This window comes from Agelaius phoeniceus, chromosome 1, assembly GCF_051311805.1.
Source record: "Agelaius phoeniceus isolate bAgePho1 chromosome 1, bAgePho1.hap1, whole genome shotgun sequence".
Lineage (NCBI taxonomy): Eukaryota > Metazoa > Chordata > Aves > Passeriformes > Icteridae > Agelaius > Agelaius phoeniceus.
The window spans coordinates 50,559,572-50,581,523 of NC_135265.1; the positions used below are offsets into that span (position 1 = coordinate 50,559,572).

Genomic DNA, 21,952 nt, shown 5'->3' on the forward strand with positions numbered 1-21,952 from the left:
TTACTTTTGCTACATCTAAATGGAAAAAAGTAGCTGCAGATGAGATTCCTTTCAATAAAACCACAGTTCCTCAACCTCACTAGTTACTATTCTGAGAAAACAGAAACCTTTCAGAAAACTGCTGACTTTCCACTATTAGGACCAGGCCTTTCCTTTCCATCTGCTAAGTTACATGTACATGTTTGAGAGCTTGTCCTTCTTCACTGTCAAAGCAATAGTTGTTCAAAGTTAAGCAGAATTAAGAAGCCAGAGAAACAGAGATATGTGCAGAAAATGAGAGAAAAACGAATACCACATCCAACTGAGAAGTTTTCAGAGAAAGATACAATTTATTCAATCACTTTGGTTTTCTTATGCAGTTTAGTAGGTTTTAGATGAAACCTGATGTTACCTGACTCACAAGATTTACTGAAATTGCAGGACAGGGTGATATGGGTAAAGAATGAAACAATTACACAATTATACATTAAATCAACCAACCAATTAAATCCCAAACCAAACCCAACTGTAAGAGGAATGAAATTAAGTTCATTTATGTTGTATAACAATATAGTTCATTGTATGCAGCTGATGTAGAAATGGAGTATTATTCATTTTATTTCAAGAAGAAAAAATGAAGACAAGCTAAACATAAAAACTTAGCATGCCTTCACTAATATCTTGTGTGTACCTTTTTCCTCCACTAGTAGCCCATCTACTTAACATCCATCTACTTTTGTACTTGGCAAGAAAATGATGGATCTACTTCTTAGACACATGGTGCACATTAACCAAACTACATGGAATTTTAAGCAGCAATTACACCTGAAAAATAGTGTTATACAGCCACATGCTTTATAAAAAGCAAATGCCATTATACCAAACTGGGCTTAATCCCTTCTCCAGATACAGAGCAAACAGGACTGGATATCTTTTCCACAGCCTTTAGACAGAACTCCTGGACACAGCGACTAAGCCCACATCTACATACAAAACTGGGACCGCTGCTTATATGCTTTAATAAACTAAGAGACTGAGAAAACATTTTTTTTTAAACAGGAAGCAGATGGCAATGAATCCCATGATTTGGATGTAATTAAGAGAATAGCATAGGGAACAACAAAAAAAACCAAGAGAAATACATACCTTGGAAACTTGTGCACAGCGACACAAAGTAACTATGTCCAAGAAAGAAAATATTCTAGAAAGAAAGGAAAACAACTACAATCAAAATGTTTAATTATGAATTCCAACTACTGCATGTATTCACGTTTCTGTAGTTCTATGGAAAGACACCAGTTACACAAGAAACAGGTTAAATGCCATATGAGTGTTTTACCAAATTATTTTTGGTTATTGAGACTTACAGAATAATATCATAGCTAACATCTAAAGACAGTCAACACCAACATATGAGAACCCAGCAGGTACTGCTTCTGAAAATCTGTTTTCTGTTCCCTCTCCTTACTAGAACAGATTATTTTTTCCTCTTAATTCAGAGAAAGTAGCTTATATTCCTTTAATTGTGCTAGAATTAAAGAAATAACTTACACAAATACTGATGAAGATTTCAGCAGTTGGTGAAGAGTAAGAAATAGATAACACATAGATAAATCCAAGTTCAAGAATCTAAATATTAACACAAGGGACAATGACCCAAATTTGTGAAAGGGTTCACAGTGACTACTAAGTCTAACATAGTATCTTTTTTTAAAAATTTACTCTACAAGAAACAACTACAGAGGAAAATTCAGATTTACTATTCTGATCATGGAACCAATTTCTCAGGGTTGTCTACTCTTAATAGTTTACAGAAAGAAATTTTTCACTGTCAAAATGAATTTTGCTAAATACCATTTCCAAGCACCAATGAAATTGGTTCAGAGAATGTTCTCAGTGAAAAAGAAATAATTAGCTCAAGCATAAAATATAGATCCTATTAAAAATAATTTTCTATTTCAGAGAAAAATAATTTTCTATTTCAGAGAATGAAAGCTATGAAATATATGAAAGATGTTCCTGTAATTCACTGATAAACAGCTATCTGATTGCCAAGGAACTTTTTCAGTGATCAAAATCATGAACAGTAATAAGAACAATTTCATATTATAGTTAGATGTTAACATTGAGGAGCAAACAATATGTAAGAGATGTTGAATTTAATCATGTAACGTTCTGGTTACTGTTTTTCAAATTAAAATCTGAAGCTAGAGCTCAAAATGGATGCCTACATCTTAAGCACTGTTTTAGCTGTGGTAAGAGTAAAAAATGTAATGAAAGTACTTCTTAAACAGAACAACCTTCTGGACATTTATTATGATCACTTCAGATAGTAGTCTTCCAATATTTCATTCGACACCTGGAAATTTTTTCTTCTCTTCTTTACCATAGAGTAATATACTTTCTCAAAAAAACTAATAGCCAAGCAAACAGAAGGAAAGATGTTTTCAGAAGCCATGAAACAGTTTATAAAATCCTGTCAATAACACTTATTTTGATAGCATCTATTTTGACATTTGAACATCCTTTCTGAGGCCTGTCCACTTCAGGAAACTTAGCGGCATTGAATGCACAAAGTACACAATGTGCTCAGAAAATCACTGGACTGTTCAGATAAACACTGAAAAGTGTTCTCTCTCTTTTAAGAGCAGCATAAATATCAGCACCTCACCAGGAACCCTCTTCTGACATCACCTTTCTCCCTACCATGAGGGAAATGTCAGCAGATGAGGTTGTAGAGATTACACAAGAGAGAGCTGCAAAAGCTTCCTGGCTTGCAGAAGCTTCCTCACAGAACCACTGTGAGAGTGGAACCTGAGGGTTATCTCAGATTTACAGAAGCACAAAAGACAGATTTCCATGCTATTTGTACAATGAAAGAACTTGTGACACAATACTCTTGTCTAAATAAGAATGTGACATGCTTTAGAAGTGAGGTATCCAGTTCTACCAAAATAACAAACAACAGAGGAAACTGTAAGATGTTAAGGAAAGGGTTTTTTATATACCCCCACCACTCTTGAGTTGTCTGGCAGTCTATCTTCATGTTTCATTGTTTATTGCTGTTAAGAGATTAATGCTGATGCAGGATTTCTGCTAAAAGAAAAAAAGTTAAACTAAAACCAAATGGAGAACAGATGTATTTATTTTTGCTTCATTCTGTATGAAGTGACTTTTCAAAAAGTTAAAAACTGAAAGTGGTTATTCTATATTAAGAGAAGAAATATTTTAGCAAGTATAAACATTTGTAATGCTTTTAGGTTTTTTTTTTTGTTATAGAGAAGAACCTTTCCTGCAAGGCAGCTCAAGCTGTCCCCATCAAAACAGGTAACAACATTAAGATGCATTACCAGCAATCAGAAGCACAATTATTACCCTTCACTTATACAGTACAATAGGTAAGAGATGCCAGTAAGTACCTTTATAATTCCAAAGAGGCATCTCGCACATGTGCTTGAAAACACCTTTTTACATGTTTTTCTATTTATTTACCCTCTACAATACAGTCTTTCACATGTACCACTGACACGCACTTGCTTGTCTCCTTGCAGTCCCACAGAATTACCAGCAAATCCTTACCAGTCAGGAAAACTGGTCAAGAAGGCACAAGACTCTGAGGTCTAAAGTCATTTCAAGTCTTTAAAAGACTTCAGAGTCTTTAAAGACTTTAAATGCAACCAACAAAATGAGATGGGAACAGACAGTGACATTGTCTGGCATTTGGGTGAAGGACCATTAGCAGACACTTGCAATTTTAAAAAGTGGAAAAAACTACCAAGCAGGGCAGCTGCTGGTTGTATAGCACTTCTGTCCTCTACGACCACAGCTACGTAGGTGGAAGCAGCCAGCAGCAGGATTCATTTCCACTTCAGTCTTTGGCATGTATTAACACAAGGAAATGGAAATTAAGTTAATAGATTCACAGTAACGTTTAGAATCATCTGGTCTGAGTTCTAGTGTCCCAGGCTATTCAATTCTCCATAGTTCGCCTGTATTGAGCTCAAGAAGGAAAATACACTTACCAACACTTGGAGCCCTTCAAGCCTTTTCATCCCTAGGCACACACCACTCTGGACACGTGCCTCATGAGTTTGGCCTTGGAGACCTTTCAATGTTAACAGTCCCTGCAGCACACATCAGCTTCATGCCAAAGGCACAAAGAGTTGTACAAGCTCAGAGCTCCTCAACTCCCTCACAGCAAACAAGCATTTGGCTAAAGCCTAACTTACAGAAAAGGATCTATTCTTTATTTGAAAGCCTTCAAGACACGGAAAATCATCACCTTCTCTGGTAGTTTGTTCCACTGGTTAATCACTCTGTCAAAATGTTTCCCTTATTTCCAAGGCGAATGTCTGACTTCCAGCTCTATGCCGTTTTCTACTTTTCTTCACCAAATTAAAGAGTGCTTTAGCAGTTCATACTTTATCCTCACCAAGTTTAAAAGCCACTTATCATGTCATCTTTAATTCCAATTTTAACAGTTGTTTTACTTCAGTTCTTTAAACCTCCTTTTCTCTGCCCATTACTTTTTCAGTATGTTTCTTCAAATGTAGATATCAGAAGCATCTGCAGCATTACTTAGTATCAACAAGGCTGTATACAGACATGAAGTATGATTTCATTACCCCCATTTTCAAAGCCATTTCAGGCCATTGTAACAGCCTTTTTGACACAGCATCAGACAAGAATCTTACAGAATCTCACCTATTTCTTGCCTGCTTAAAAGTGCTGCAATTGGGATTCAAATGCTTCTACTCTGGAATTTGCTTGATACTTAAGACTCACCAAAACTCAGCATAAGAGGGCCACAGACCTTCTAGGTCACCTTTTTGAGACACTTTCACTTCAATTTATATGGTTCTGCTGACAGGAAGTGGTTATCTACAGTCTCCAGCACCTTCCCATGTATTTCCACATGTGCTTTTTTATTCTCTTGTGCTATAAATAGACTGCCCAACGTCTTTCCAAACACAGAGACAGCTGACTCCTAACATTGTTTCCTTCCCTAAGGGGCAACAGAAATGAACAAGCTAGTTCTCAAAACCCAACACTGTACAGTGTACCTCCTACAGAGGAAGAAATCAATTTGTGCAAGAGTCAAACTGCTTCTCTCTTGCTTTTGTAAGGCCCTTCCACATTTGATCACATGAAGAATAAGTTTTTGAAGTAATACCCCAGCAATTACTCATTTTAGGTATTTTGATACAATGCTATAAGGATTGATAAAAAATGGATAATGAGACGCATGCAGTGAGTATGACACATAGACACTTTACTTCCTGGAAATTCTGGCCTCACACCCAGAATTTGGTATGACAGAAACACCAGGTAATTTCTAAAAAGCTTCACTAAAAACCTAAGATATGGGTTTGTTTACAATTGACTTGTGAATGGAATTCCACAACCAGAACTTTTGATTTTCATGCTGTTTAAATTTATAGTGGCTTTGCACACAAGGACAAAAACAAACTTTATCAAAATGAGAACCAAAGTAATAAGGATGAAAAATGTCTCACCGAAGACAGCACATCAACTAGATAACTTGCTTAGAAGATCCTTTCAACTTTGCCACACTGTCCAGTTGTTACAAAACATGCACACAACAAATCTGTTATGTCTTTCCCACTTTAGACTATGGATTTCCTACTGACTTGTACAATTCCTTGCATAGCAAATCTGTTCACACTAAAGTCCTTCACATGCAATACAGAAGAGTAAAGCCTACATGCATGGGAAAAATATCAGGGAGACCAAGCACAGCTTCCACAGCTTTGATTTTCTTTTTTTAGTAGTTTTTTTCTCAGCATTTTCTCCATGCATGCCCAAGCAACAGTGGAAATGGGAATCAGACACTCTTAGTTCACTATTTGTGAACACTAATTGTGTCTGAACACACATAGTGGCAAAGTCTGATAACCACCACAGAAACTGTCTTGTATTTCTCCTAAAATGTCATACTTAGCAGATAGAAATCATATTTACAAGTCTTTACACATGGAAGGTTTCTCTTCACTTCTGTCCTCCATTTTACTAAACATCCTATTGAGGTATGAGGCATGTCACGGTTAAGTGTAGTCCAACAGTGTGTACAAACACTAGAATAAAAATATGCTAGAAAACATACAGGTAAGAGAAATAACTTATAGCCTTAATTCAGGAAAGCAGAATCTTTAGTAAATATTAAGTTCAACAAATAAACTTATATTTATATGATTAAATTAGCAATGTTAATGCTGGTGTACTTCTGAACTTTGCAGCTAAATCCTGTAATACCTTATTCAATAAAACTATGAAATAACACTTGTCCTGGAAAGATAAACAGTGAGGCACATTTAAATCTTAAGAAATTTGACTATTCTCTATAAAAAACCAAGTATCTTATCTGTCAGGACTGTTTCAATAGCAAAAGGCTGAGGAACACCAAATTGCTACACAAAGCTCACATGCATTGATTCATCTAATGCAGGTCAATTATTAAAACAAACCCATTTTCACTGCGGATGAGCTATTTTGTAAAGTAAAGCACTTCAACCAGGAACTCTGCTACATGCTCCAAAACTTTCCAGTAATTCAACTCTGCTGTTTCCACTTGTAAACAACTCAGATCTTTCTCAGGTGATCGCCATAGAAAGTCTTTCAGTAAAAATGCAAGAAACACTTCTTACAAGCCAAACCTCCTTTTCTTTCACCAAAGCACTTATTACTACAGAACATTGACATAAGCATTGGCAATTGCAAAATACTAGGCTAACTACAGGATGTCTGACATCTATTTTCCATTGCAACAGAAATCAGCTTTGCCGGATTCATTTTAGAAAGGACAGCATCTAACCTTTTATGGTCTACATGTTACTTGCAAGACAAGTGGATCCTATTATTCATTCTTTGAAAATGAGTTTCATTTAATTGTAAAGTATGATCAAATATAACAACACAACAGCAACCTTTTCAGATACTCTCAGGATCTGAAACAAAATGCCCAATGATAAATTCAAAAAGGGCCAGTTCTGTTTAATTTTCCAGCCTCAGCTAGTCTATAATTTTTTAATATAGATTTTATTTTTATGAAGTGATTTTATGAAGTACAAATTTGGCAACTATAACACATCTTACTAAATAAAAGCAGTCAGCCTAATCATTAGTTCATAGTGGTTTAAATTGCAGCCCACAGTCCTAATACAACCCCTGGCCATTCCAACTATCCTACAGTCTCTTTTTTCTCAGGAGTGAAGGGATTATAATCTGGGCACCAAACAGCCAAAAATCCACCATACCCACCCTGCACATTACTGTCTAGCTAGAGAAGTGGATAACTGACCTGATGCACTGCCGACATGCAGCTTAGGGACACTCCATAGACCACAGATTTGTGTGCTTTAGTTAGTTGCTGGAGTAGGATTCAGTAGATCTGATCCAAACTGTAGCTCTGCTACTGGCCTGGAGGATGACCTTTAACAAAAGACTTCTCTTCCTGATGTCTGTGTTTGCATCATGAAAACACAGATAATAATGTTCACCTCTCCTGTAAGTACTTCATGAATTACAGACCAAAAAGTCTCAGGTATTTTTATGTATGGTTTTCTATTTAAACTGTCTAGTATCAATATTGAAGAAATATTTTTTTTTCTTTTTAGAAAGCAAGAGTATCTTTTGACTGCCTTTTTGTTCTTTGATGGCACTTTTCACATGGAAATGAGGGAGAACATTTCCCCCTCTGCCTCCATATAAAAAGCAGCCTTCCTTATATCACTAATATTTCTGAACATTTAGTCCTGATAATGAACAAATTTAGAGACTGAGTTTAAATAAACTCCAGTTTCAAGGTAAATAAAGCCCTACACTGAATTAAGTCATCACTAAATATGAGATTCCAAAGAGAGGTTTAGTAACAAATAAAAGAAAAAAATGAAACAAAATAAATGGTAAAGTACAATTCCAAAGGTTTTGAAAATCACTGCTATATTCCTTTCAGCTGTTACTCCTCCTTCAAATACTTCTTTACTTTTGTTTTCTTTTTGTTCCAGTGTGACTAATCCTTTATCACAAGCATCTTCTTACTGAGAGATAATACTTGTAACTTGAACCAAGTAAAGCTAAAGCACTCCATTTATAAGGAAGCCTCAAGCAGAAACATTAAAGAAAATATTTGCTTTTTGAAATTCACAAATTTTACTTAGCACCTTGACACAATAAAAGCCCACTTCCATTTCCATACTTCCTCTTCCTCATTAACACAGTATACAAGAGCACTAGTGTGAAATTTTCTGCATCTGTTCTTCAAGCCTCTCACTCACATTTTTAAAGGAATTCCATCTGAAATATCGCTGCCCAAAACATTCCTTATTGAGCTTACACTGGCACTTGTTTGTGAACAAAACCAAATCATTTAAAAATACTAAATAGAGGATGGCAGCTACCTACTCCAATTTCAAACTGGATTGTTCATATAATCATTTACAAATGTTTAGCATCTTATACAAAGAAGGCAGAAAATGCATACAAAGTGCCGACTGGTGAGGCAAAGAATTGAAAAATATCAACTTGCATCTGGAACTGATCTTGGTAAGAATTTCATAAGCAGACAAACAATGCATGTAGCAATGTAAAAAAAAAGGTCAACATGAGACCTTCTCCACATTCTGAAGGGGGTATACTGACCACCAAGTACTGATTCAGCCTTCAGTTTCTTCAGGCAGAGCCCAAGTTCTGTCCTGAACATGAGATAAGTCACTGGGAAGTTTTAAAACACTATCCCTCTTCAGAATAAAAGGAAATTTTTCTTTAAAAAGCTGATTAATGAGAAAATTGCAACTTACTGCATTGTCTGTGTGTATTTGAAATTAGATACACTACCTTGAAGTCTGAAGAAACAGAGAAACTAAACAACTATACATTGTAACATTACATAAATCATGTTATAACAAAAATAGCATTGATAATGTGATATTATTTTTTAAATTGCTGCCAAATCACATATGAATTCTGAAAGAACCCTGCATATCTTATATAGTCCTAAAATAATTATAATTCTGTTGTTTTTCTAGCTAAAGATCAAAATATTTAACTAATTTCCAAAGGCTTTATCTTGTCCATGACCTGTGCCTGTGGCTCATTCAGATAATTTACTCATTTTAATTTCTGATCACTTTTTGGGAGGTAAGGACCACTGGAAATGAATATATGACTCCACAGAAGTGAGTCAGGATTTGCTATTATGCTGTCATCTGTTGCATTGTTCCTACTTGATTCTTGTCAGTGTTAGTCTCCACATTTCTAGTTAGCAAATATTTAAAGGATACTCACACCATATTGAATAGTGTGAATTAGTGCTGCTCTGCACTAATTCTTTGGACAGATGTACTTCAGGCATGTTAAATTAAAAGAATTAATGAAAATTACTTGTTATGAAGCAATATTAGAATTTGCTTTACAAAACCTATAGATTTGTGAAAATATACAGAAAAGAACTCTTACTCTCATAAGAAATATAATCCCTTCAGTTCATAATCTGTGAATAGTTTATATACTTGTATCAATTTGGCTCTTTCTAATTCTAAACAGTTTAACTGCAATTGTTTGGCAGACTACTATAGAGGAGTTTGAAGACTTGCAAAACACTCTAAAATCAAAATAAAAGATTGCATGTGCATTATAAAACTGGAATGTTTCCCTGAGACTGTCAAACACTAAGCAGCAATCTCAGCTATTCAGGGTGAAATATTTCCCTATTTAATTATACAGATACTTGTAGTGGGGAAAATGAATCATGTCTGAGATGACAGATTGTTTTTTCCTTTCCCCTTCAAAACACATATATTGTTTTTCTGCTTATAAAATTCTTACCAACCAAGAACTGCTCCAGACAAAAGGTTTATATTTCTCAGTTCTTTGACTCACTAGTCAGTACTCGTATGCTAAGATACAGCAGCCAAAGTTTACAGCAATTGTGGGCCATCCAAGTCCCTCCAGGACCTAGCTAAGAAATACCCATGACATCACAACAATTTCTTATTGTAGCCTTTGCTGTATTTCTTTTCTATTTCCCTCACAGTTAAGCACACAGATGGTAAAGCATCACTTCAAATATATCAAATACTATGTTTGACTTCACCAGTTTTAAGCTTTCGGTAACTTTTTCTCTACAGCAATGAACACACTAAAAGCTCAGCCAAAAGCAGCATGCAGTAATAAAAAGAAAAAATAGAAACATGAAAACTTTATTATAATGGAAAACTTTATCAAAACTTTATTACATGAAAACTTCAACTCTTAAGCTGCATATTATTGCCTACAAGAAATGCTGCTGCTGGAATGCCACTCCTGGGTTCCTCTCCTAATTTCAGTCCCAAAACTCTACTTATCCTCTTCTAAATCTGATTGACCACTCAAATTTTGAGACTGATAGCAAAGATCTACTCTTAAGTACATGCACTCAAAAAGTATGGTTTACAACAGCACTCACAATAGTTTCTATATTTGAGGTACAATTTATGAAGTTGGTACCTTGTAGGCGGAGAGGAACTGAAAATGGTTTAAGCAGCTGAAAGGGACAAACATCTCCGTTCCTTAAGCTTACTACTTTTGTAAAAACACTTACAGTTTTCACAGAGCATTAGCAGGTAAAATACAAATTAACAAATATTTCTCATCTTTCTACATGCCAAAAGAACTGGCAGTATCTGCCTTTTCAAAAGTGCTTGGTTACTTTTTATCAAGCCAAAAAAAATCAGGACATTCTAAAATTAATTACATATACTTCATTTTTTTGGTTTCAATTTATTTTCAAATGCACACTGTAACTGTAATAATCCATTGTTTTAGGGTTTTTCCCCAGCAATTAAAAAAAAAAAAAAAAAAAAAAGAGCCACTTTAAGGCAGTGAGATCTTACTAGGAAAGTTACTACTAAAATCGTATTAGCCTGACTTGATTTCTCATTCTTCTGATGACAGGTAAGTGTTTGTGAATTTCAGACACCAATTCAATTCTACAATGAATGTCCTGTATATTCAATTGATGCTTTCTCATAAACACATAGGTTAACAACAACAAAAAAAAAGCTACTACAATAATCCAAAAACTGTTTCAATTGCACAATTTATAATACCACCACACAATTCTTAAACATCATACAAATGAGCATTTATTTAACCTTTTACTCTTGCAATATATAACAGTAGAGGAGAATGAACATTCCTTGCCAACTGGCAAACTAATAGCACTTCAACAGCTAACAGGGGTGATAATTTTTCCTTTAGCCTGAATACTCCAAAAAAATTTTTTAGAAGCAGACTATTTCTTTCACAGGTAAAAATATACTCCAATATTACAAATAAAAATGAATGTCCATAAACCAGAAAAGGTTACACATTAAATACCTCCCTTTCTCCACTCCAGCTATACCACCAACCTCAAAGTATAACTGGCCCCTCCAAACAAGGGTCTTCTTCAAAAGCACCACTGTCCATATTAATCAGATATCCTCTTCCTCCTCTGCCCAGTTATCTGAGTCTGCTTGAGAAAGAACAAATAATCTCTCATTTCTAATCCTTTCAAACAAGTTTTGTGCTTGGGAAGATTGGGGTCTCAACCATTTACTTAGACGCATACTAGATACTCCACAGAAAATGTGCAACAGACATGACACTGGCTTGAAAACCTTCCAATATAATTCTGGTTGTTACATTAGTAATTGCAATCATAATATTAAAAGTGGTGATGATGATGATGATGAACTGCAGTAAAAGACCAAGGGAACTTTGTTCAACTTTAGAGTATGCAAGTATAGCAACACTATTCTATGAATAAATTTCAAAGTGGTTTTATTTTTTAAGTCTACCATCAGGAAAAAGTTTTTCAATTTTAGAGGAAAAAGTTGGACTGACTGCTTGTTATAGCCAGATTACATAAATTTAAATACTTCATGCAAATGAGAACAAGACCAATTCTGGAAATAGAAGAAATTGTGTTTACATTTAATTTCCAGGTATTTGTAACAAGATATTAATCACATTTTTTCCACAAGTCCAATAGGATTTTTTTAAAAGTGGGCTGCAATGCTAACAGTTTTCATACATATCTGATACAAGCAAGAAGCAAACTAAGTACATTTGATGACACTTTCAGTGGTATTTACTGTTCAGTTCCAGCTCTCTGAGCAGAATGTTTCCACTGCAACTGGTTTACTCTCCTTTTAATTAAAAGGTAGACTGCAGAGCTAATAAAGGAAAAACAATTAGAATATTAATTACACCCAGTGCAGCAATACTTAAGCTCTCCTGTCATTGTCTTGCCATAGGGCAAGGCAATTTTAAAACATGTTGCAGCATGAACAGATAGTGTTTCAGGAGTCCAAAGGCATTCAGACTCAGGCTTACAACAGCCTTCAGGTGAAGGCTCATAAAACAAATTCCCCACTGATAAAGCTTTAGACAGGCAGGTCTGTGCCCTGAAACTTCCTTAGATATCCACATGCTGTGGGGATCAGAACCCAGATGCATAGATGCATGTCCCTCTTTCTGACATGCTCTGCCATTGGCCTTGTGAGTTTGTCCCTGCAGCAGTACAATTTCAAAAGGAGATTTACAGAGCACCTCTCTCACACTTCTCCTTCCATTCCATTTCAAAACCCTTGTGATCAGCACAGTCTTGTGGGTATAATGAAACATGCACTTTATTTCTCTCTGGCAGAGCAGACCCATGAGATCATCATGTTCTTTATGGAGAAAGCTGACAGTCCCAGTTCAGTTTCTCAGATCATCAACTCTTCTAGCTACATCTGCAACACTGCTTTAGTAAATCACCATGCAATTGCAAAAAGGACATTTGTGTACAAAAAATAGATGGTTGGCTGAATCAGTTCCGTGTACGCTTGGCCTGGGATATTTTATGTTCTAGTTTCAGCCCCACAAAGCCTTTCAACCATGCAAAAGGCTTCTTTAGACACTGCTGTAACAGTGTACAGGCAGGGATTAGCTGCACCACTTCCTCAAATCCAAGATAAGCCTCAAGTTGCTTTGTATAAAGCTAACTTGAATATAAGAACAAACAGCTAAGCCACTGGTAGAGTCTAATTACTTGGACTTGTTTGTTTGGCTTTTATTCCTGCTGAATTCTTTAAAATCAGAGAATCACAGAATGGGTCAGGTTAAAAAGGAAACACAGAGGGTCATGCAGTCCAACCTCCCTGCTCAAGCAGGGTCATCCTGGCGCACATGGTACAGGATTGCATTCAGATGGTTCTTGAATATCCCCAGTGAGGGAGACTCCAGCACCTCTCTGGGCAATCTGTTCCAGGGCACGGCCACCCACACAGTAAAGAAGTTCTTCCTCACATTCAAGTGGAACTTCCTGTGTCCCAGTTTATACCTGTTGCCTCTTGTTCTATTGCTAGGCACCACTGAGAAGCACCTGGCTCCATCCTCTTGGCATCCTCCTTTCAGGTACAGATAAACATTGACAAGGGCTCCTCTCAGTCATCTTTCTTGATGCTGAACAGGCCCAACTCCCTCAGCCTCTCTCCTAGGAAAGATGCTCCAAAAGAGATCCTTACTATCATAGTACATTATACTTTTCATTACCTAAACCATATAAACAAATTATAGTCAATTACATAAATGAGATACTTAGCATCCATAACAGTGAAAAGGCCAGTAATTTCCATAATTATTGGGGAGTCCTAATGCTTGAAAACAAGTGCTTGCAGATCATGATTTTTAGCTAAGGAGGCACCATCCTACACTGACATTTATCTTGTGGCTCATGTGCGACATTGACGTCAACAAAGCAAAAGATATGAGAATTCCTGTTCAGGGCATCCTTCAGTGACTGTCTCTTTTAATCACATTTTCTAAACAGTTCAAAGAGTCTAATTAGTCTGCCACCACATGGAATATATCTCAACAAAAATGAAAAGCCTTTTAAAATTCAACTCCTTTATCAACAGACTGCTTTTTAAATATCATTGAGAGAGCACTGTGATAGTCACAATGATTTTAGGAGCATTTTCTTTGAGCACAAGATGCAAAATACCATTGAGATATTCTTCCACTTCAAATCGGAATGAAGCAGTGACATACACACAAGCTGACCCAAACACCTCTTCAGTATATTAAGATATAAATCATCAACTCAATTTTAATAACCCCACTACTAAAAACTGTAATTGCACCATCATAACCAAACCTTTTTTTTTCTTTTTTTTTCTTTCACCTTAAGGATTAGTCTGTAACAAATCCTCTCTGTAGGTACAGAAGACATTGCTGACCTGGTTCAGTTCCAGCTCTGCAGTGGCCACATCCAACCAAGCAATAGCTCCACATTTGGCAGTTGGTTTATTCTATGCTTTAAATCAACTTTCAACCATATAAGAACATGAACACATCCACCAGTCATGGGCTGAACTTACTGATCTTGGTGTTCTAGGTAACTTTTGCAAAGATGATCTACTCACACACCAGCAAGCTGATAAAATTTATGAGTAATCCAATGACTACAATAAGAAAGATCCCTCTGTTGGTTCTGTCTTATACAACACAGACTGGCAGTAATGGTGATAGATAGAGATTTTCACTTTATTATTTAGAGTTTTTTGGAAGCTCTGCCATTGAATTTGTATTTTATTTTGTTATAATAAAGTTCATGGCACAAAGAGTATGAACTATGTTAGAGAATTAGGCTCTTCAGACAGATATAAAACACTGAGACTGTGGAACAGCTGACTACTTGGTACACCAAAGTTTAATGGACATTTTATTTCACTTCTTTTTTTGACATGCAAGTCAAAAATCACAACTAAATGACATCTTCCATGGTACAGTATAACTTGAACACATTAAAACAAATCAAGACAACAAGGTCAAGAATTCCAAGAACTAAATCAGGTGTGTTATTTATTTCAAGAGGATTTAGGAAAGAATGAATAGCACTTGATAGCCTGTAAAAGCCATAAGCAACATACAATCCTCAGGTTTTTACTCCTTAAAATGTTATGTACAATTACCTTAACAGAAGTTCTTTGGGTAGTTTTTTGTTAATAAGGGCTTCATCATTATTTGAGAAAACCTAGAAACAGAAAGAAAAAACACTATTTTAAAAATCAACAAGAAAAACATCTTTTGAAGAGGCTATTAACCTTCCACTTAGGTGCTTAATTCTCTTCAATTACTGTTAATATCAAGTTTTCAACATGTTAGTTGTCAATACTATAAAATTATTTCAATGTACAGAACAAAGCCACACCCCCATATACACCTGTTCTTTAATGCTAATTTAACCACACAGAAATTGTGGAGCAACTTAATAATTATGAAGCCAACCCACTTACACTGCACAAAGAAGTATTTCAAGCAGTAGGGAAGCTTCAAGCAAGACATGTACAAACACTCAGTGGCTGCACAGTCCTAAAACTGTCCCATTACAAAAAAACCCTAGACACTTCCCAGTTATTCAGGTCCCTCCCTTCACTGTCTACAGCGCAAATACTTTGGCCCAGGCATGTGAATATGGATAAAATATAACTATCTGTACATTTAAAGAATTTAGTGCCACAGATAGGACAGCAACTGCTATGTAACCAAAGTAAGCAGATCAAAAAATGCTACAAGAAAAACTGAAAATACCTCTCACCCAAGCTTTATATAATTCATACTTATCCTAAGAGGGAAAAAAAAGAGACTAAAAGAAAACACCCAAGGAAAAAAGCAGGCAATACTAAAGTTTTAGTCAACAGCTAAATAGAAAGACTAAAACAAAGATGTTGACCAGATTTACAACTTAGTCTAAATATTTAAATTTGAGAAATTTTACCACAGGAACACAAGCACTAAACAAAACAGAAGGTGAAATGGAATTTAAGGAACCATAGCAAAGACTGGAAGATGTCAAAGTCACAAGCAATCATTTCCTGTGTAAAGAGAAGAGCCTTAGGGAGTTCATTTGCTGTTCATAATACCAGAAACAAAAACTAGGAAGAAGGATCCAAAACAGATGAGTTTTCTGAGCACTAAAAGGTAAACCTGAAAATCACACAAAACATTAAAACAACTGGAAGAAATCTTCTCCCTTTATTAAGCATATGCTGTTCTTGACATCAGGATATTGTTGTTCATCCTACTATCCCCATACATTGAATACTTGCAAACCATTGGCTTTGCTTCTTAATTAAAAAAAAAGAAAAAAGAAAAAAGGTCCATAAAAGTAAAGAAAGAAAAAAAAAAAAGCTGAATATAAGCTTGGTTCTGTTTTCATAAAGGAAGGGAGACAGCAAAAATTACACTCCTGGGAATTTTGAAAATATCTCCCCAAAAAATATTGTAAGATTTGAAAACTCGAACCTTCTTCTGGCTGCTGCCAAGAACCTTTTTTCTCTTCCAGTACATCCTAGATTGATTTTAAGTTTAACTGCATACTACTATTTCAATTTTGACACAGATTTCTTCACCCACTACCTCTGTGCATGGCTATCCACACCTCTAAAGAGAATAAAGCTGTCAACTTTCAGTAGGACTGACAAGTTTAATCAAGCTTCCTTTTCCAGCAACTGGAGCAGCACATTTATTCACAGACTGGATACTACAGATATTCAACGCATAAAACAACCATGAACACATATTTCAATAGGACAATTCTAGCTCCTTCAGAAGAGAGGCGTTGGCTTTAAGCAGCTCCACATGGCTGACCATAGGCTCAGCTTTGCTCTGGTTGTTTTATTTCCAATACCCATTGCTGCTGATACTTTCAGCCTTTAGGCTGAAATATACCATGTACATCAATGACATTTTTAGAACTGGTTGACTGCTTCTGACTTTGACAACTCATAGGTTTATGAATTATCCATGTATGCCATTTTTACATTATACACTACTCAAAATTTGCAGTTTGGGGCCTGAAAACAATAGCATATATTGGGATTTTTTTTTTTTTAAAGAAGGGACTGTATGCCTAATTGTGTTTACAGCAGAACTCATCCAGAAAAAAGGGGAATATATGCCATCCTCATAGAAGTTAGGATCACTAAACAGTCAAGTAAGGAAATATTCCTGTGCATTGTAGGTTAGCAACATAAATCACAGAAAAAGGATGTCACTTCCATGAGAGCATGCAAAGTCTGTGACAAAACAGACAAGTTAACTTACATCTCATTAATCCTAGTTGAGAATCTGAACATTCAGTATCATAAAACTAAAAATCCTCTTTTAATGTAAATTATTCCATAGCTGCAGATAATGCCTCAAAAGTTATATCATCTAGCAGACACATATATGCATAAGCATATATTTTTAAATAAAGCTACTTTGCAGAGTGCTACTAGTTTACATGTGTGCTGTCACTTTGCCTGTATAAAAAAATCTAACTATCCTTTTTTTTTGCACCACAGATTCTCAAGTACACAGTAGCATGGAGATATATATATATAAAGATATATATATATACATACATATATATATATATGCTCATTGTGTGAGGATAACACAGGATTTGAGTTAGTAAGGTATGAGGCAAGTTGCTCTAAAGACCTGAGCATGCATTATAGCTCCCTGTGTTAAACAGTATTTTCAACTACTCATCAACAGAAGTGAATTGGCTACAAATCACAGCACAGCAGTGATTATTGTCCCTCCGAGGCCAAGCTGAAAAGCTAACCTACAACCAAACCAGCAACTTTGAGGAAAAAAGCTTATCATCTTTATGTTTATGTAAGAATATTCTAAAGTTAAAGTTGGATGGACAAACTATTTGAATACATGACAGCTTTTCTGATCAATATGGTTCATTTAGGAATCCCAGCTAAAACTGAAAAAGCACAGCTTTTACTACATACTACAAGACGTGTGTGACCTGCCCTGCCACACAAAGTACCACACCTGCTACACCAGCCACAGATGAGGCCACAAACACATTCAAAGGTGTTTTCCCTCAAACAGCAACTTTTGTGTGTTCTTGTATGTAGTAGCAGCAGTTCTCATATAATAACGTATTATTATTATGGAATAAGCACATCTAGAAAAATGGAAGTGTCTCTTTAAAGTACTCTTTTACTCTGTGAAAGTTTATCAGCGTCCAGAGCCATATTGCATTTGCATCTCAGAAAAAGAGAGAGGCTGCTTTAAAGGCCCCTCATTAAGTTTTCCCCCTAGCAGAGAGCAGACACAGGACAAATGGAGGAGTCATTTTTTAGATAAACACTTGTAACATGATTTCAAATGCATGCAAGCAAAGAAAGAAGACAGAAGGTGCAAATAACAATAAATTCATTGTTTGAATAGTTTCTGATGATTTAAAACTTCCATTACTGAAGCAAGAACCCTAGTACATTCATGTATTGTTATTTTTATTTTTGACTTAATTTTTATAACATAACCTCTATTTTTCTGTTTCTATTTATATAAAAAAAAAAAACCTCACCAAAAACATTCCGTTAAGGAAATGTCTGATCGGTGTAACAATATTATAGTATTCTTGCCAAATATAATTTTTTTTCTTTACTTACAGATCATGCTGACAATGACATGCCCTCAGAATACCTGTATGCAGTAATCTAAAATAACAATTAAGAATACCCTGAATGTAAAAACAATATTTCTCCTCTCATTGCTTTGGTATTTGGTAGCAAGTTTACTGTGTTAAAGATAGGGTATCTCAAACTCTACAAAAGTATGGTTTTAACTGTATAAAATCCCCAAATACAACAGACAAATCTATGCACAAGGTAAAAGGATGTGATTGAACATGTGTAATAAATGTTACTCCAAAATCAGTTTCAAATTTCCTGTAAACACAAGAAGAATTACAGAAGATCTCTACATTCTAAAAGAATTGCAGGAACAAATAACGCAAAACAAAATCCACAAGAGAAAACTGTAATTCCTTATTACTTGACTCTTGAGCCATTTCTTACATTCCTTAACTGACCTCTCTTGGTAATATCTTCATTGTACTTTTGGAAGATTGGTTACGAGCTAAAAGGGAGTATTTTCTTTAAAAATTACCTGAGAGCTTCTTACATTTAATTTCTTTAGCAACTCCATTTTTAAAATGTCTTTATAATATAAACAAAGCACCCATTGTGTAAATCTGTGAAACCCAGAAAGGATAATTTCTCCATTTGAATTCCCTTTCCGTATTATTAAACATACTAATTGCCACTAGTCCTAGAACATTACTTCTTGGTACACCACACTTAGCATGCCTCCACTGAAAGCACCACATTAATCTCTTCTGGTCTAGCAGCTAGTGATAAGGGTCTCCTGTTTTCATCAGAATTAATGGGATGAAGAAATCTTTTCTGATAGAGTTATTTCAACATCAAAATAAGGTTATACTACTAATTTTGGTGACAGTCCTTATATATATATATACTTAAGCATGCAATTTCAGTTGTCATTCAGTCTTCTATTGAAGAGGACTATTTTCTTAACAGATGAAACAGTTTTGGTAGCAGCTCATCCATTATGGCTCAGTTCCACTGAGATATTTATGTATCTAATTTCCACTGAAATCAGAGTAGATAAGGACTTTCAACCTGTCAACTTCTCAAATCAAAAGTTATTAAAAACCCAGACTCTCAAAAATAGCCTTGCTTAGTAGCATGCTAAAGGAATTATGGGCAAAAGTAGGTTTGGGGAAGATGAAGTGTGAAAGACTCTTAAAGAGCATCAGCAAAAGGCATATATACTGAAAACAAGGCTGAAGTATTTATCAATTCAGGAATAAAACCAACATTGGGTCATTTTCACCAAAGGAGAAAATAGGCTGGAATTAAAACCGTATATTTCAGTCCCTTCTATGGTTGACAGAGCACACATGCTATTTAAATTGTAAATGCAGCCATATGTATAAAGCATCAAGTCTTTCAGGTTTTCACAGGCAAGAACAATTTTTATTAAGCATTATCCATGCAGTAATAGGCATGGTAAAACCAAATTTTAAAGGAAAATCCTGAGAAAATAAAATTCAAGTTTTATTCAGTACCTTGATACACAGATTTTTGTTGCCAAACAAAATCCAGCAGCTTGCTGCACATCCCTCCTCCTCTATTGAGACACCTAATTGTTGCCTGTGCAATTTTATTTTGCTGTGGTATTGAAAGCACCTGGTGCTATAGTGGAAGGAAAGCCACCAAATTGGCTTTGCTACCCAGAGCACCTCTCACAAGCAAACTAAAGTAATGAATGGCACTCTAAAAAGCTCTCTATTTAAATACACTACAAAAATGGAGGAGGAAGAAGAGGCAAAATAACCTTCCTTTACCATAAATTTCAGATTATGCCATGTTACACTCTAGCATAAGTGTATAAAATTCTCTAATGCTCAGGGAATTGCTGCTAGCTAGGGCTTCCTCCAGAAATGTACAATCAACGCATCAGACAGGCAGAACCATTTAACACCATGCAAGTGGTGGCAAAACGTATCCAGGCAACAAAAGGAGCGTTAGACAGGATATACATTGCCAACAGAACTGAAGGAAGTGATATTGAAGACACAACAGCTGATGACACAGGACTGCTGCTAAACTAGAACCCATGGTAAAGCTTTCTGTATAATCAATAAAAATTATAACACACCAAAATGAACCTTGAAATACAATCCCATCTTGAACCAAGCTTGTCTGCAGCACAGACAGACTGGCAAAATCTTTTGTTTCAACAAACAGATACTGTTTGCCCTCCAGGCTCTTGTTCCTATGCTCCAGCTGTTCACCCTGCTCTGGCTCAGGCTATGCCTTTGTGCATGTTAAAATTCAGCCTTCTTGGCCTGCTGTGGTTGCTAACATTTTCTTTCCTTTGGACACACACTGCTAGAGCCTAGGGCATGGTTTCAGTAGCCTTACAGCTTCCTCCTGACTGCCAGATATCTCCTGGACCTTTTGAACTCGTCTTTCCTTGGGGTATTTTCTCTTCTAATGTTGTGATGACAAATTGACTGAACAAAAGCAACACCCCACATCAGATACTTCTGTTCTTATTGTGCTGGTCATCTTAAAGAGTTAAGGCTGACGTTCAGAGAAGATCAAATGCACCTGAGCATATCTCTCTGTTTTTCCTTAATGTTTCCCAATGACCTAAGGCTGCTTATAAGCACCATAATGCTTTTAAAATTTCCCCAGAATAAGTGCTGTTTAACATAATAAAACCTTCCAGGCAGAAGCAGCTGGCCACACTGCCCACTTTGCTGCTTGATTCTCTTCCAGAAAAGCCATCTTTCCTGTTTTGCCAGCACTGGTATTCATACCACATCATTTACATTTTACTGGAGGGCATCAGCCTGGCTCCCAAGGCCCTGTTCTTACTGGGTGACAGAACAAGGTCACTTGTGAACCTCAGAGTTGAAGTCCACAGCTGCACAACTCTACCTCAAGGCTTCTGGTTGCTCCAACTCGAGTGCTTCTCAGTGCAGAGTGGGAGGTGCTTGGAGCTTGCCTTTCCTGCTGCCTCGAGCACACCAGCCCATTGTTTGTTGCTCAAACAGCTCTCAACACCCTTTCCTGTGTGTTTTTCTCAAGGGCAGTCACCTATTGCCAACAACATATTTGGAAATCACTGCTCAAGCCTTTTAGAGAGTACAGCTTCATTCCTGCAAGCAGCCAGGGTATTAAGGTCTAACAGGTTAACCTGACCTGCTGAGATGCCCATACCCTAATGCAAGACTCACCCTCTCCTACTAAGTCACCAAGGAGACAGCAATCCTCTGACTCCACTGGGACAGCTCCTATTTTTGCTGGTTAGAAAGGGGAAATCCAATGGTTTGCAGATTAGTGATTGACCTAATTACTTGAAGGCCTAAAATTCAGTTGAAAGATAACATTTTATCAATACTTGCTATCATGTAGCTGGTGTTTGGTAGCCAGCATGGCAGAAAACATTATGTTCAATCCAATACCTCACTAAAAGAAAGAGGCATTAGACTTTATTGGCAAAAAGGGTTTGCAAGCTCTGCTTTCCCTACACTACTGTGAGATAGGAGCTACATGGAAGA

The 21,952-nt window shown here is 36.1% G+C and overlaps 1 protein-coding gene across 1 annotated transcript in view; it reads right to left on the reverse strand.

Annotated features, from left to right (window-relative positions):
• The window catches only part of FBXL2 (F-box and leucine rich repeat protein 2), a 51,479-nt gene that overhangs the window by 22,368 nt on the left and 7,159 nt on the right, over positions 1-21,952 (reverse strand). Inside the window, exons 2-3 of the mRNA XM_054641134.2 lie at positions 14,979-15,040; positions 1,126-1,180 (exon numbers count right to left, since the gene is read on the reverse strand). Of these exons, the coding sequence (XP_054497109.1) occupies positions 1,126-1,180; positions 14,979-15,040 (117 nt within the window). The remainder of the gene's footprint in view (positions 1-1,125; positions 1,181-14,978; positions 15,041-21,952) is intronic.